The 13364-nt window shown below is 47.0% G+C and overlaps 1 protein-coding gene and 1 long non-coding RNA gene across 9 annotated transcripts in view; one reads left to right on the top strand and one right to left on the bottom strand.

The window, feature by feature from the left end:
• The window catches only part of TLN2 (talin 2), a 447219-nt gene that overhangs the window by 52310 nt on the left and 381545 nt on the right, over positions 1-13364 (bottom strand). For 6 of the 8 annotated variants that reach the window (XM_082444639.1, XM_082444638.1, XM_082444642.1 and 3 more), the window contains 2 exons: positions 9838-9939; positions 7275-7394 (listed from right to left, as the gene is read on the bottom strand). In XM_082444639.1, the coding sequence (XP_082300765.1) occupies positions 7275-7394; positions 9838-9939 (222 nt within the window). The remainder of the gene's footprint in view (positions 1-7274; positions 7395-9837; positions 9940-13364) is intronic. The other 2 variants (XM_082444643.1, XM_082444644.1) reach the window with 1 other exon arrangement.
• On the top strand, positions 3-4887 carry LOC309654364. Its single transcript, XR_014260189.1, has 2 exons — positions 3-2329; positions 3206-4887. It is a non-coding gene; the product is annotated as an uncharacterized lncRNA (long non-coding RNA).

Raw genomic sequence — 13364 nt, 5'->3', positions numbered from 1 at the left:
GCAAGTCCGGGGTGGGGAGGGGGAAGCATGATGGCCCTGCCATCGAGGTCTTCCCTACGTGGAAAATTTCTTACATCCTAGGGGAGCCTGGCTGGGAAAATTCCACTGCTATTAGGAGTCTGTGTTTGGTGAACTATGGAATTTGGTTGATTTTGCTTCCTGTTTTAGAGACTGTAAAATACCCGCAGCCCCTAGTAAGCAAGCTTAATAATATTTGTTACCTTTTCTGGTGCATTTCTTTATCTATATCCTGAGCCAATAGGTAAGAATGTTAATTAGATGAATTCTGTGGGATTATTCATTCAACCAGTGTTTACTGAGCCCCTACCGTGTGTCAGGGCCTCTTTGAGGCAGGTAATGTATTTAATTTCATTGATTTCTCACAAAAGCCCTAGAGGGTAATTAGAAGTTCAGAATATATAGCTTTAGTATAAAGCATATTTTAAAGTGTTCAGATTCTTGCAAAATTGCCAGGTTTACCAACCAGAACGCCCCCTTCCTCAGCTGTCCCATAGAGCGAGAGTAACCATGCTGGGCCCAGGTTCCCTTTCTAGCAAGCCAGGTTGAGGTTTCCTTAAAAAATTACATGTTTAGAGCTGCCGGCTTAGCAGGCGTGCATTCTTTTAATGACCCCTGGGTTGTGTGATTATAAAAGGTACTTTGCCTGAAAGAAGCCAAATAAGTTCCACTATGGATAAGGTGCCAGCTGTCTCTGTGGTGTAGTCAATTCCACCTCCACTGCCCAAAGCTTGCATTCTTCTGGCTTTGTTTCACATCAGTTTTCATGTTTGTCTGATCAATACAGCCCAGGTAAGCAACTAAACACGGAACAAAACACCTCTAAGCTAAGCATTATTTTCAAGAATCCACAGTAGCTAGAGGCTGTGTGCTGATCCTTCCAGCGTTTCTCAAGAAGACTTACTAAAAGAGCCCAGGTTTTGTGAATAAAACCTGGGAATTCACACACCTGGGAATTTGGGCCACCTGGACGCTATATTCTAACCTCATCCCAAGAGTCAGAGTTTAAGGGAAGGCGATTCCAGGAGTGAGAGGGCTGCAAATGCTCACTCTATTATTGAAACACACACTGCTTTCAGGGAAAAAGGTTATTCCCTTAACCCTTTAAGGCCCGAAGGATGTTTAAGTCCATTTGGTAAAACATTCTCCTGACCCAGGAAGCTGAGCTTCTGCTCTTTGGGGTGTCTTCTATTCATACATGAGCAGGTACTACAAAAGCTTTGCAATCAGGCAGGGCTTCTTGCTGACCATCTCCACATGGAATACGACACGGGCTTCATGCCAGGATCATGCAACCCGACAGCGCTGAAAACATATCTGGACTAGCACAGCATCAAGACCGCCACTGAGAACTAGAGAGCCTTGAATTCAGCCCACGCAGTGGCAAGGCCATTTAAGTATATCTCTTTGCTGGGCATGTTTACTGATTTAAACACAAGGTCAAGCTGAAGCAGGGGGATGCCCCAGTGAAGTTTTAAACTCAACCAGGCTCTCAAGGCTTTTCAGACCCATACAGTGTAACCCTAAGTACTCAAGGGTCAGAGCTAACCCAAAGGCAAGAGCTCTGCTGTCAAGGATGAGCACAGGTCTCTAAAGGATAAGATGCCAATGGGGAAGTCAAGTAAGGGGGAAATGGAGGAAGAAACATTCACAGACTTTCAAATAAAAGAAACCTTATGAGTTCAGCCTCCCCATTTTACAGATGAAGAGACTGAGGCCCAGAGAAGTGATGTGATTAGCCCAAGATCACACAGCCAGTCCCTGGCAAAGCCAGAGGAGAATTCAAATCTTTCATCCCAAGCATGGTGCTCTATCCATTAGATCAGTTTTTTTCTTTTCTTTTTGAATTTTATTTATTTTTTTACACAGCAGGTTCTTATTAGTTATCTATTTGATACATACTAGTGTATATATGTCAATCCCAATCAGATCAGTGTTTTTCTGATTTAATTTTTTTCCACTTAGCAGCAGAACCCTTTTCCACCCCCCAATAAAATCGCTCATGGAACCTCAACATATAAAATGGAAGTAATTTGTTATTACTATACTCTTCCTTTATGAGTTAAAATGTATATCCTTGACCCCAAAAGTCAACAGTGAGGCTCCGTGATCCAAAGACAGGGTTATGAAGGCCAGTTACAGCCTCGGCCACCAGCTTATTTCTGCATTTTGCCTTGGCAGCACAGGGTGGAGAATCGTGTTCCTTGCATAAAGCAAAAGGGAAGAGTGTTCTCACGGTTCCGCGACCACAGGAGGCACGGCAGACGCTCCACCAGCCTGAGGCCTGCAGAGAGCCACCCACCGGCCCAGGGTAAGGTACGGGTGGCCCCCAGTGGGTTACCACTTTGGCCTAGAATACGTTCAAGAGCTCATGCTGCTTTTCCTAACAGTTTTTATATAAATAATTACATTATGTTTAAAAAGGGAAACTTGTCGAACAGACGCAGAACTTCCAGAGCACCTCGCTGGGCCGGGGGTATGAAACCACCGTGCCAGAAAAGAACGAACCTGTGCCAGGTTCTGGAAGAGCCTTCTCCGTGCACCCCTCCTGCTCCCTGCACGGAGCCGAGCCTGAGCTTTCTCTTTGCAGAACAGGGCACTAGGACAACCACAGGCCACCTAAGTCGCTCCCCAATCACCCCGGGGGTGGGAGGGAGAAGGCACCCGCTCCTGAGCTGTCGCAAACCTGAAACCTATGGACAGATGTGATAAACAGTGGGAGACAACCCCACCGCGCTCTCATTCTCCCTCAGCCCCCTCAAAAGGCTACGCTATAAAAACACAGCCCAACATCCTGACCCTCAGCCTCCTTCTTGGAGATGACATCATGCATGTAGCAAGGGATCCTGTAAACGCAGCCGTGGAGCTGGCACGGTGGTCATCAGGGATGAAATTCCAGTTAGGAAGCCCGAGGAAGACCAGCACCAGAAAGCAAAGGGATGAAAGCAAACAAATGCAACCGTTGCTAAAGCTTTGGAGTTCTTAGTCAACCCAGGGCTTGGTCCTGGAGTCTCAGTCTGTGCCAGGTCACACAATTACCTTTTACATGCCGGGAGAACCCCGTGAGGCTTGGCTACACAGACCTCTGACAGATGTGGCTGCATGACCCTATATGGACGCATGCAGGAGAGATACGGTATTATCAAGGACTAGTTTTGAAATAGGCTTCACTCGCTTATTTTCACAGGCTCAGAGGGCTGAATGTAACAGGAAGGGATCGCAGGATGCCAGCCCCACCCCTGCTCTCAACCCATCACCCACCTGGGCAGCAGAAAGGACCACAGGCCTTGCTTCTAGCTCTGCCCTCTCCTGGCCACCAGACTCTGGGGGAGCACACTAGCCTCATGGGGACTTGGTTTCCTCACCTGCGACACAGAACCTGCCCTGCCCACTTCCCAGGGCTGCGGATGACCAAATGGAAGGCACACGTGCAGAGTCTCAGCAAGTAGAAAGTGACACATGAATGCTCACTATTGTGAAAAGCAGCAGCTTGGCGCAGGGCAAAGAGCAAGGATTGTGATGCCCGACAAACCTGGGTTCAAATCCTGACTTTTCTACATATCGACCTGTTACCTTTTTATTTACTTGAAACGTTCACTTATTCCAAAAAGTTATTTAAAAGGGGGCTTCAACACTAACTGTTGCAGCTGTGTGGTCCTGGGCAATTTCACAGAGCTCCCTGAGTCTCCTTGGTTTGCTTATCTGTGAAATGGGGAAGGATGGATGATTCTCGCCTCACACACTCGCAGTTGTGGGGCATATGGGCCAGCGCCCAGCATAGTATCTGCGCCGTATCGACTGGATGAACAGCTCGTGTATTCCTACCCTTCTCCACGGGCACACGGGTTAGCTAGGGCACTTAAGTGAAGGACCCCAGAATCAACATACTCTACGTTACTGCAATTTCATAGAACATTTTGTACTGCTGGAGGAACATCCTAGAAGGGAATGTATTTTTAAGGCTGTTTCAGATAAGGGCTTTAAAAATGCTAAGCTTCTCAAAGCAACACTAAACTTCTCAGCAAACATGACCAGCCCCCAACCCCCCACCCCCTGAATGATCCAACTTCCCACCAGTATTTATTATAAAGGAATGTTGCTCCAAGACATAAAACTTGGGAGTTTGAAATTGGCAACTTGAGTAAAGCAATACTTGAACCTCAAGAAAAACCCTCAATTCCCCCTTCCTGCCCAAATAAAAGTAAAATGGAGAAGATTGTCTCCTGGTTTTGTGCCTTGAGGGAAATTAGAAGCCTGGCCTTCATGAAGTTCTGGCTCTCATTTCAATTGGAGGGGGTCTAAGAAAAACTGATCCATCATCTGTACTGCCTAAAACTAAACAAAACGTACAGATTATTCTCAGGCTTTAAGATCAATTACATCTGAAACCAGGTCAAGTATAATTTGCCTGGGAGAGCTTGTGGAAGTTGGAAAGGCAAGAATGGATGTTATCTGACAAACCACAGTTTCTCCTTAGAAAATATGGTAGGAAAAACCAGTGTGTAGAGCAGAAGCAGGGCATCACTCTTCCACCTACAGAAAGTGTGCCTTGGAGTGGAAAGTTTTAGATAAGTCTAGAGCGGACAGCCATCTCATCTGGGGGGAGAGGCCTGTGCTTCTCACCACAGGCTCCTGACAAATGTTCCTGCCAGCTTTTAAGACGCAGTATTATAAGTGGTTATGGCAACGTGTCCTCAGAGACGGCACCGTCGTCACTAAACCTTTTCCCCGGCATTTACATTTAGAAGCCTGTGGCTCACGGTATCTACATTTTTCCCCTTCTTCTTCTTCTTTTTTTTTTTTAAGAGGAAACTCGTCATAAATTGCAAAGCCATTGGAGGGTTTTAACTTTTCTGGGGAAAGAAGTTATCACAGGGACATTAGCAAAAGTTTGAATTTTCCATGGAAAAACGAGCAGATAAAACTCCAGCTCGATGTGCAGAGGGCAGAGCTAGGACTTTTCCTGTCATTGTCACATTCTGGAAAAGACCAAAATGCTGACTTGGCACAGAGGACTGCAGGACCGCAGTGAAGGGGGTGGCTTTTTACTTGCCCTGGATATAAATATTTTCACATGCTGTGATGTAGGGCCCTCTTGGGTATACAAATAATTCCACAGGCTTGGAATAAAAAAACTACATTGCTTCAGGGATCTCCTAACCTTCTCAGTTTTCCCCCAAATATCTGTCTGGCAAATGCACACAAAGAATTTTCCTTTGCAAGCCACTGGTAATTTTATATTCTTTCTGCTCCTTTTCACTCCAGGTCACACTGCTTGTGTGTCTGGAATGTAAAACACATCTCAAGATGTAACCGTGAAAAGGGGAAACCTTAATGGAAACACAGCTGCTACAAGGGCAGGGCCAGTACCTAAAGTAACTTGCTATTGTGCTTTTAGCAATGCATTTTCTTTCCTGGCTGCTTTGGCTTTCTTTTGTATTTTGCTTCAGTGGTCTGGGTTGCAATTAGAAAATTGCTTGTTTCACCCAGGGGATGGGGTAGCTCATAAGAACTCAGATGTGGAAATGGCTCCACAAATCACTAGGTCTTCACTCAGTAAGGCAGGCAGGCAGGCCAGCGGTGAAACTAACCAAGGAAGACACATGTAAATTCCATCTTTAAAGATTTCTGGAGACAGAGATCCAAACCTCCCCCACAATCACAGTCTCTTTTAGTTTTCAATCCTCTGGAAAAGCCAAACACTTCTTCCTTTTGTCCAACCCAACTTTCCCTTACTGTAACAGAAGTTCCCTTATGCTTGTTTCTGAAATTCAAAATTACATGTTAACCAAACGAATTATGAGTCCAGATGATCTTACTAAAAGAGGGAGTCTTTTAAAAAAAAAAAAAAAATGATGGGCCTGTGTAAAGAAATCCACAGAATCTTATGCGGGTCTCTGATAATTTTTCTTTCCTGGTAATGACTTGACAGACTCATGGCAAATAGAATTATTCATGCTGCAGTCTAAATACTCAATCATCCTAAAATCTCAAAATGCAGGCACTGTTAGAAACTGAAGTCATCCCATGCTGGATATATATGTATGCCAGTACATACATATGGTACCCCCATTTACATGCATTGTTATGACATACGTTAGAAGGTGATTTTGGTCTGGGTCTTCATTTCTGTAGTGCTGCTGGGAGTCTTGGTGAAGACATGCTTAGACCTGACCCCCAGGAGAAACAGCACTGAGTAACTTGGGGACACCGTCTATCACCGCAAGGAGAAGGGAAGACCAGCTCCAACCTTCTGCCTTGACAGCCTGGTTCGTTTCGACATGTCATGAACAGGGTTCGCCCTCCATAAACACCTTGCCGAACTTCACAGATGTAGTTACCTTGTTTTCCCAGGGTCCCTGCAATTCACTCCATTATTCTTTACTGCAGGCTGGGCTTTCTTTCTCTAGGGAACCATGCAGTAGCTTGGGCCCGGGCCCCTTCCATGTGTTAACACTGATACAGGTGTAGTCAGGTACCCCAGAGCTCTACCCACCCTGCATGCTTGCCAATGGACCACTCGATTTCTCAGAGGTATTAGATATGGGACCTCTTAGTAAGTGGCCTCTGGAGTCAAACTTTTGCTGTTTTAAGACTCCTACGGGGGCAGGCATTCTGAGGTGAGTCTGTGTTGGCCATTAAGGAAAGTGAGTTTAGGGAAGGCAGGTAGGTAAGGACAAGGAGTCCGCAGGGGGTATGGGTATGGGGCTATGGGGACAGGGATCTGGGCCCGTTCTTAAGGGGCTGCCAACAATATTTGGGCAAGACTTTGTTTCATGAAAGCAGGCTGGCTACACAGCCCTTTCTCAAGGGAGGGGCAGCTGAATCCCATACTTGGCTCTTCTAATACTTCTGTCAGCCTTTGGAAAACATACAAATAATCGAGGGGGATTGAGAAGCAGGAGTAGGAAGTAAGAGGAGGATGGCAGTGTATGTTCCACCCTTGGCATCAGGCGATGGGGCCGGGGGATGGGAGACCCGGCAGAACACTGTCAACAGAGTCCTGAAAGCCCACCTCCCCAGATGGCCCCAGATCTGTGCCAGGCGGCCTCAGGAAGGACAGAGAGCCTGGAGCACGGGATGGGGCTGCTGGGTGTGAACCTGGGGGGTTGGCAGCAAGAGGAGAGGGAACTACGCCTGCCTCTGGCTATTGGGCTGGGTCTTCCGGAGTGGAGCTAAGCTACAGAGAAGAGTCCCCCCGGGAGCAGGCACCAGTGTGGGTTTGCTTCTTAAAACAGGGACTTAAGGTGGCAGACCTCCTCTGGTTCCGCCGTGGCTGCTGCCATCTGGCCCTGGAGAGCCAGGTGCCCATAGTCACTGGTCATTTGTGAAGCCAGTCCTCCCAACTCCTCCGGGTTAGTAACCGACTTAGTCATCTGGAAAAAGAAAACAAGCAAGACACAGACACACAGGGACACACAGAGAAAAGCATGAGAACCATGTGTTAATACCACTGGGAGCCAAAGGGTCTCATTCACTTTTAAGCTTGTGGCTTGCGTGTGGGGCTGGACGTTGGAGAGGGCAGTTCAAGCGAAGCCCATGCTGCAGCCCGCATGACAGGCCAGCGGCTCCCGGCCAGGTCAAGGCAACATGCTCAGGTTCAGGCCGTGCAGCGTGGAGGCCGGGCCTCAGGGTCCACTCTCTGGGAGGTGAGAGCAGCAGTCTCCACCAGCCCTGCCCCGTGGGGTTACCAGGGGAGCCCCCCAGAGAAACCACAAGGGGGCCCAGCCCCGTGCAGGGTGCAGCCCTGGTCACACGTTGCTCCCGGGCTGATCGGGTCTCTGGGGACTCAGGAGCAGGTCCCACACCGCCGAGAGAGGGCACAAGGACAGGATCATGAGGAAATCGTGACTGAAGTGATGGGTAAGCCTAACGTTTTGGTGGAAGAAACTCACAGAATTCAGCTGTGTAAAAACATTGTGCCAAAGAATGACAATGTTTCAGCCACAGATTCAGTGAATACTGTAGCCTAAATGGTCAAGGTCTGCCTTTTTACTCTCAAGATATTCTGTATTTTCCTCCTGTGTGATAGAAAACCTTACCTCCACTTACCTTACCTAGCTAATATCCTCATGTCTAGTTTTTCCTCCTCTGACAAAAATGCCTCTTAGAACTCACAAGGGCGGTTGTAACCCACCACCCAGAAAGGTATCCATGTCCCTCTTGGGTCCAAGGCTTCCCTCTGCCCCGCCTGTTCTCTCGCTCTGGATGACGATACTTCCCTCTCTCTTTGTGGCATCTAAAGTCCTTGATTTTAAAGGACTTAAAAAAAAAAAACAACCTGTTAAATGACTCCACATCCATTGAGGGCGGGAACGTGGGCCCGTCTAAGGCATGTTTACCAGGAAATGTCCCAGGCTTTCCGGCCGAGGTGTGGGTTCCCAAGGAATGCGTGCCGCACCCCGAGAGCACGAGGCTATGCTAACAGCTGCTCCACGCGGCCGTGCCACGAGAACCACAACAACCCTGGGGGCCGCCCAGTGTGGTGGGGGGAACACTCACCCCCTCAGGGCCCTGGCCAGCCAGCCCAGGGGCGGCAACACAGCCCCAGGCTGGGCTCCTCAAGTGCATGGACACCTAGGGTCAAGACAGGCCGGCTGAGAACCTGGCCCAGGAGATATTCCAGAAACCCCTGAGGCCACTGGAGACATTTTCAACCCTGCTGCACTGTGCTCCCTGCTTGGAGAAATCAGTACCGTCGGGCTGCCGGGCTAGCTGGGACGCCCCTGAGCTCTCCTGAGCAGGGCCAGCCCGAGGCCGGCTCCAGCCTTCTCCCAGTCGCTGAGATGGGCACTGTTCCTTCCTCCCTCCCCAGCCCAAGTCCTTCTCAACAACAGCGAGTCTGGCACAACCGCAGAGTTTCTAAGAATGAGCAGCCGCAGCCGCCAGGGAAGTCTTTGTGGTCCAAGCTCAGCCTCTAGTGGACACATGACTACATGACAAAACCATCCAGAGAGGTGCCTGGCCTGATGGGGCAGGAACCACACAGTGGCACAGTCTGGTCCCTCCAACTCAGGCTTAGGTGGTAGCATCAAAGAGGCGTCTTTCAATTTTATCCTGTGACATCTGAGCTTTCAGAAGTTAAGGACTTTCTTACTAGGTACTTATATTAATTCTTTGAGGACAACATTTTTCTTTTTTTTGTACAACTTTTTAACCTATCAAGATAGCATTCACTGTCTCTCAATGCCATTTATATCTAAACATCCATATAATACAATTCTGATTGCATTACATTCTAGCAAAAAAAAAAGTCACCTCCAAAAGTTACATGCCTTCTGTTGTCAGGAGAAACATTTTTTTATATAACCACTGTTTCATTTTGCCTGAAAGACTGGCAATATCGTACTGTTCAGCACTGTCCAAGTATTATAACTTGATTCCATTAGACAGTCTTGGTTCTGTCCCCAAATGTCTTCTCTTGTACTGTAACTTTAATCCATAAAAACATTTCAAGTCCTCTGTGAGATAAAGAGGATTTTTTTCCTTTCTCTGTAACTCGCAATTTCCTTCTCATTTCCTCCTTGATTCTAATTTTCTCTCTTTCCTTTGCTCCCCTGTCCTCATGCCCAACTCTCAGTCATTTTTAATTCCCTTTTGGAGCTTTTTCGTGAGATGAGAAGTCCAGCGGCCTGGGGCTTCTAGACCACAGGCAGCCAGAAAGACCACAGATCAGGACAAAGCTGAGGCCCAGGAGGAACTAGAAACACAGAGGACTAATCTCTCTCCAGCACAGACCCCAGATTTGAAGACTCAGTGGTGTGGTGGGTAAAAGGGCAACCAACAGTGGGGTGCAGGGTGAGCCCATTTTCTTCTTACCATTTCCTGAGCTGTTACCGCAATGGCTTTGGAGTATTTAACCACTGTCGTCTGATAGTCGACAAACGTCCCCTTTGGTTCTGGAGGAGTGCCTTCATCCAGCTACAGGGGAGAGGAAAAGAACCCAAAGGTCATCAGAGGCCTGTTCAAGTGTGGGCTTTATTTTTTAGAATCAGGAACTTGGGTAAATGGAGAGGCCTTCAGAGTTTCTTGGGTCCAGAGTCAACAGAACCCCCCAACTTCTGTGATAAGGACCTCATCAGAGGCGCACATAAGGTACTGGGGGCACACAGGCAAGGAAAGGACCCCCAGTGTGTCTGAGGGGAGTGGCAGGGCTGTCCAGAGTAATGATGTTTCAGCCAAGTCTTATCACGTAAGGAGTGTGCCACACACAAAAGGTGGGGAAGGGGTCCCAAGGAGAGGGAATAGCGCTCAAGCACATGGAGATGGGTGTGAGCCAGAACGTGCAGGGAAGTCAGAATGGCAGACAAAGAGCTGGGGGAGGATGCAGAACCTCCATCATGAAGGGCTTCCCTGAGAATGGTATAGCCGATGATGTCTCTACCCTGGAACACTCACTTCTGACCTAAGCTAGGGAAGAGAAGGAATTGGAAACATCAGGAATGACTTGTTCATCTGACTCTAGTACCACAGGAATTGAGAGAAGGGTGAGATCAGTGTAGAGCGGAAAAGGTGGAGAAGTGGGACAGTCCCTTGAAGGGCTGGGGATTTATTGGCTCAGAAGACTTGAATTTGAGACCTGGTTCCAGGACTTGTGAGTAAATACCCAGCTTGAGGCTCAAACTGGTTCTCAGGACCTTCACTGGAAACGTCCAAGCATCAGAAGGTTGTAGTAAAGTTCAACTGAGACGATACCTCATCTACATGAAGGGAGAGGAGAGGATGACCATGATAATGAAGATCATGATGGTGATAAAGATGATAATGTCAATGACGATTATGATGAAGAAAAAGGCCTCCCATCCTCACCACCACCATCGCTGTGACTGTCACCACTGGTTGCTGAACGATATTCTAGGTGAGGAGACAAGGTGAACAGAAATGACTACAGGAAGAGTGAGTGCAGTGAACACGAGGGGGCTGTTGAAGGGGTGGGAATCAGGCTGGATCTGTCTGATGAGGAACCTTGCAATCATGAAGAAAATGGTGGGATCTGCAGTAGGCAATGCTCTATCTGAGAAGATCTCCCTGGCAGCTCTCTGCCAGATAGTCTGTAGTCTGGGAAGACATTAGGGACCAGAGGGCAATTAGGAAAAGATTCGGTGGAGGGGTCAATGAGAGCTACCTGTCGTGAGTAGATCCAAGCTACGATGCGAGTTGAATGAACGTATCACCGTAGCCTAGTATGTAACGTGGTTGCACAGGCCAGGATGTAATCTCTACCAAACCAACAATACAACCTCCAGGGTAGATTTTTTTATGTTTCTTTATCAGGGAGTTAGACACTGCCAAGTATCTCCATCACACTTTGGGGGCCCGCTGGTCAAATGAGGATTAAGCTGTGGACTCATACACTCAGTATAAATTAACTGGGCATCTTGTAAGGGTCGGGCCATGTGCTGGGAGCCTTCATATGAGATGTGGTGTAACTGCAAACATGCCAGGATGTTGGACTAGAGGGCAGCTTAGAACACAGTGGCCACTGGTCACCATGATGAACCTTCCAGTGTGAAGACAATGAGAGAAGTAAGAACAAAGTAGTGACTTTTTTTTTTAGAATTTCAAATTTACTTAGTTGAAAGAACTTTCCTTTATTCTGAGATTATAGCCTTCCTACTTTTTTTTTTTGGTGTTAACATGTCCTTTATTTTATGAAATACTACTGATGTAGATATCAGGGTTTTTGCTTTCTTTCTTTAATTACCTTCCTTGGCCAAAAAGAAAACACCCCCCCCCCCAACACACACACACAAAAGCAAACAAAGAAAAGGGACTTAGTCATAAAATCCCGAAGATTGAGACTAACCTCAATGAATGGGGAAAACAAGATTTAGAAAACTTGAGTGATTTGCCCAAGGTTATCCAGAAAGCTGATTAGTTCATGGTAACCTACGAATTCCCAAACCTTCTGGTGCTTAGATACAGAGAGAGAATTTCAAGGAGACACTCCAGAGCAGAAGCTCCAAAAGTGGCAAGAATTGCACCGAACTTAGAATCAGCTTTGGGTACGCTTGAAGTTTTTCTGCCAGTCACTGCCTTTTGGAACTTTAGACAATGATTCTAAGAGTATATCAGTATTTTAACCAAATACCCAAAACTCAGATAGAAAATGACATATTTACAATGCGTTGCTGCTTAAGGGCTCGAAGGACCTGAGGTATCACTTAATACAGTCTCCAGTGATGCGCAGGCTGGGGTGGGCTTAGCAAGGAGACAATGGGGAAGAGGCATTGTGCAGTACCCAGGGTGTCAGGTCAGGGTGGATAGGAGTTTAGGGGTATCAATGAAACCCCAATTATCTACTTTGCAGAATTGAGGGAAAAAACCCCTTTGCTCCCGGCCTCTGGGGCTCATGTTGTTAGCGGTTCCTAATTATTGCTATCAGGTAACACCAGACCTATTTCCCAGTCCTTCCAAAAGAATCAGGCATGTCTTGGGCTGAGAGAGCAGATGTTCACCCCTGAAATCAGACAGTACAAGAGCCACTTTCCTTATTAAAGGTTCATCGCAATATGCAAGGCTAAAAGGCTATCAAAAAAAGACTTCCATCTTCCAGGGATTTATGGAACTCTTCCCTATCATTAGAGTGATTGTGAAAAATACCTCCTAAGAAGAAAGAGATTATCATTTGAATTTCTCATTCGTACTGAAAAAGCTTGAGCTCCATTATTTAATATCCTTGATAGACACATGGCTTAATTTCAAACTCTGCTGTTCCGATGTCCTGAAAACCAAACAAACCCACTGAGACTTATCCAAGGGCCTTGAGGAAGAGGGCAATTTACTTGTGTTCTGCCAAACTGTCCAGATTTGAAGCATGAGAAGCCCACAGCAGAAATTACTGGAGTGCTTTGACAAGGCAAGCCTGGGGTCTCTAAGGGATCCCCGGCATCCCAGCCTAGCTTGGGACATTCATTATCAGTCTGATAATGTTTGCATAATGTTTAATGGGAATTATCCTAATTATAGCTTCCGGCTATCACCTCTTCGTGGAGATACGAACCAACCAATCTTCTCTAAATTAGCAATTAAAGAGCACTTATTATCCTGAAAAACCACATTAGTGTATTCACAATCTGACGATGGACATTTCCAAACACAGACGAAGTCTACAGTTCTTAGCTATGCTATCAGAGGATGGCAATTAGACGTTGACGAGTAGTTGTTAATTCTAATGAGCATCAAACTGACATGATTAGTGAAGGATTCCTTGGGGATCCTTCAAAAGAGCAGGAGATACTGTCCAGTCATCCTTCCCTACTGACCCAACTCAACTGATGGGTCACTGGAGGAGAAATGATACCCCTGTCATCTATGTCTGTTGTCTACAACTGGTCTCTGAGGGC

The sequence above is a fragment of the Balaenoptera physalus genome, assembly GCF_965194825.1.
Source record: "Balaenoptera physalus genome assembly, chromosome: 2".
Lineage (NCBI taxonomy): Eukaryota > Metazoa > Chordata > Mammalia > Artiodactyla > Balaenopteridae > Balaenoptera > Balaenoptera physalus.
Note: the sequence above shows the minus strand (reverse complement) of the source record. Positions and strands in the feature narration are given on the sequence as shown.